Source organism: Emiliania huxleyi, assembly GCF_000372725.1.
Source record: "Emiliania huxleyi CCMP1516 chromosome Unknown EMIHUscaffold_186, whole genome shotgun sequence".
Lineage (NCBI taxonomy): Eukaryota > Haptophyta > Isochrysidales > Noelaerhabdaceae > Emiliania > Emiliania huxleyi.
Window position 1 is genome coordinate 211,730 of NW_005200730.1, and position 3,614 is coordinate 215,343.

Genomic DNA, 3,614 nt, shown 5'->3' on the forward strand with positions numbered 1-3,614 from the left:
CGCGGCGCCTTGAGCACGTGGTTCTTGCGCGACTTGAGCTTGCAGGACGCGCCAGAGCCGTTGGTGGTGAAGGTGCCGTTGGTCGAGCCGAGGTCCTGCCGGAGGGGAGGCGGGCGCGGGCTCGACGGTCCGCTCGGTCCCTCCCAGCGGGCTCTCCCTCGCGCGCCTGCAGCTTGAACTGCTTCCGGTCAAAGGAGACCTTTGCGTGCACCGACGAGACCTCGTCGTCGCCGCTGAGGCAAAAGTCGTTGTCCGCCGTCCGACCGATGCTCCACGTCTTCCTGTCCGCCGCCGGCTCGACCTTGAAGATCTTCCCCTGGTGCACGCCGCGAATCCCCACCAGCGCAAACGCGTCCACCGACGGCTCGCTGCTGCCAGACGGCTCGGAGGTGGTGGCGGTTTTGCGAGGCACCTCGTCGCGCTCGCTGTCGTCGCGCTCGCTGTCGTCGGCCGAGCGCGCCTGCGCCTCGACCGCGGCGTCGCGCAGCACCTTGCGGGCGCGCTTGAACTCGGCATCGTACCGCTCGATGAGCTCCTCGCCGTGCCGCTTGAGCGCAGCGGCACGCTCCGACGCGGCCGCCTTCAGGTACTGCTCGACGGTCATCTGGCGATCCTCGTCGGTGAGCGAGATCGGGGCAGCGGCGACGGCGACCGCCATGGTGGCTGGAGCTGGAGCTGGGTGTCCTGTCGACCGGGCTCGCCACTGAGTTCAAAGCCCAAGCGGGCTGGGAGGCAAGAAAGAAGAAATGGCTGCGCGAAAATAACCTGTCGCCCGAGGGGCTCGGGCCCAGGCCTGAACTCCTCACAAGCTGCGAGTTTTCGTGGAGGGCGCCCACACCGCCTAGCTCTGCGGACGGGCCCCTCCACCCTTCATGTACGGACGGATCATGTAGTCCAAAAATCTCTCTCTCTGTGTAGTCCCCACAATCGCTGAGAGATTTTAGAAAACCAACAAGAAATCACGACTCTCACAGTGATTTGGGCTCGGCAGCTTGGCAGCCCTCAGCCGAAGCTGGGGCCGGTCCCGTAGCCGAGAGAGCCCGCGCCGATGAGTTCGACGCGGTCGGGGGGGGCCTGCGGAGAGGCCAGCGAGGTGGCGATCGCTCTGTACTTCATGGCGCCCTCAAAGTGGGGCTGGCTGACTCGCCAGAGGTCGATACTCTGGACGACCCATAGGATGCCACGAATGCCTGAAGGAGAGGGAGGCGAGGCCAGAGGCAGGCTCAGCTGCTCTCGGGTGATCTCACTTTGGTGGCTGAAGGACCCGATGGTCCTGTCACATTCGCGTTCCGTGTCGTGGGGGTAGAAGAATTCGAGGTAGAATCGAGTCAGCACTTCCTTGTAGTACAGCGGACCGCCAGGCTCGCCGGCAGCATCCGCAGGGAGGCAGCATATGAGGCACCAGTCTTCTGAAGAGCTCAACAGCTGCGGCCGCGATGGTAGAGTCGGCCGCGGTTCGAGCGAGCAGCTTTTTCTCTCTCCAAATCGCTGTCGTGGGATCGCTTGTCATGTGAGAAGAAAGAAAGAAAGAAAGTCAGCAGACAACCCAAGAGAGTTGTTTTGTTTACAACCCAAGGGAGGGATGGGAGGACGGCACGCCGCCACCACACAGGGATTTTAAAGGAGAGGAGTGTGGTGAGCTAGTCGTCGCCCACCCTTCCTTGGTCGTCTGCCTCTTTCTATCTCGTGTGAGTGTTAGAGTTGTTTGTGTGGTATAGTGGCCACTCACTGGCCCTTCGGCTTCGCATTCCCTCGCCGATTTCTCGCTGCAACCTTCATGCCACCTCGCGGTCGTCCCACTCTCGTCGTTCTCCCTCCTGTCGCTTCCTCCTCTGTCGCGTCGCTCTCCTCTGCCTCGTCCTGCGAGAGTGCAGAAAGAAAGAAAGAAAACAGACAACCCAAGGGAGGGATGGGACGACGGCACGCCGCCACCACACAGGGATTTTAAGGAGAGGGGTGTGGTGCGCTAGCCGTCGCCCACCCTTGCGCCTTGGGCGTCCGCCTCTTCCTATCTCTCTTCGCATTCTCTCGCCGCTTCTCGCTGCAACCTTCGTGCCACCTCGCGGTCGCCCCCTCTCGTCGTGCTCTCCCTTGTCGCTTCTTCCTCTGTCGCGTCGCTCTCCTCTGCCTCGTTCTGCGCCGCCGCCGCCGCCTGCCGTTCCCTTGTTCTCGCGGCTTCTTTCGTCTTTCGTCGCAGCTCCGCCCTCCTTGCTGCATATCCTGGCTGCATAGTCTATCGAGCTCTCCTCGAGCAAGGACGAGTCTTCTGACGACCACCTGCGAGAGTGCGTTGTGTTCAATTATCGACTTTAGGTTAGGTTAGGTAGAAAGGTGAAGAACAGCCAGGCTCGGACTGGACACCAACGCGGTATGGGTGGACGCTAGACAGATGATGACGACACGCACGAGCGACACACAAGACACAAACAGGCTCACAAGACACACAGCCAGCGGGCTGCCACACACCCTGAGTATAGGCGTACACATAACTCAAGGCCACATCCTCCCTGTCGCCCCCCCCAGCACTCCAAGGTGCCAAGAGAACAAACAAGGGCACAACAAACAACAGACACAACAGGAAGTAACATGCGAGGCTAGAGCAGGCTTGCTCCACCTCTCTAGCAAACTAGCAATCTCTCCGGCCGGCGAGGCACGGACGAGACCGTGTGTGGGGTCTAGTGAGGTGTCTATGGACGCCCTCCTCACAGGCTAGCTGCCTTACAGCACAGACATTCGTGCGTGGTTGCCGTCCTCATGCTCCTGCTCAGCCACGTTAGTGAGCGCATTGCGGACACACCTGCGCCGGTTCGCAGCCGCTGCATCCTGGAGCACCGGGCCCTGGAGCCACACCCGTATAAACCTCGGTTCGACCTCGCGGTGCGAACACGTAGCATGCAGAAGCATGTGCAATCGCAGCTTGTCCCGCATGTCGTCGCACCATCCCATCTCCGTGTACACCGTCGTCCACAATTGAACCGCGTTGCGAAGGCGCTGACAAGTCAGCTCCTCCCTACGAGACATCGGCCTCGGCCCGAGAATCACCGTCACGGCGCTTCGACGTCTCGCCCTTCTCCGACGACTCGTCGTGGACGACGCGGCCGTGCCTCGACCGGCTACACCCACAGCCCTTTGCTGACCGAAAGAGATACACCTCGAAGTAGTGCCGCTTGACCCTATTCCAATTGATCTGCATGTGAGATGTTGCCTCCGCTCCATCCCCACCCTCGATCAATAAGTCTTTCAATGCGAAAGTCACGTCACCGGCTACACCCACAGCTCCATCCTCGTCACCTCGCTCGCGACGCTCCCTCTCCACCAACGGCCTCAATGTGGTGCTCAGATTCGAATGCAACTGGTCACGCTCGACCGGCTCGCTGATCACCGTCAGGGCGGCGACCGAGTGCGGCGCCTCGCCGGCCGCGTCGCTCCCGCCGGCGCCGTCCGTGTCTCCCAACGGAGGCATCGCGTTTCGAACCACAACGGACTGCGCGCTCCGCATTTCGAACCACCAAAACTCGCCGACCCAGGTCCAGGTCCAGGTCCAGGTCCAACAAGATTGCGCCCGGCCCTCTAGCGCCGCGCGCTGGTCTCTGTTTGCGTCCCCGCGCGACCTG

General features: G+C 61.8%; 1 protein-coding gene across 1 annotated transcript in view; it reads right to left on the minus strand.

Annotated features, from left to right (window-relative positions):
• EMIHUDRAFT_113321 (hypothetical protein) overlaps positions 1-658 on the minus strand; it is a gene marked incomplete at both ends in the record, with an annotated part of 2,445 nt that extends 1,787 nt beyond the window's left edge. The window contains 2 exons of the mRNA XM_005782794.1: positions 18-95; positions 200-658. Coding sequence (XP_005782851.1) covers positions 18-95; positions 200-658 — 537 coding nt within the window. The remainder of the gene's footprint in view (positions 1-17; positions 96-199) is intronic.
• Positions 659-3,614: the final 2,956 nt, after the last annotated feature.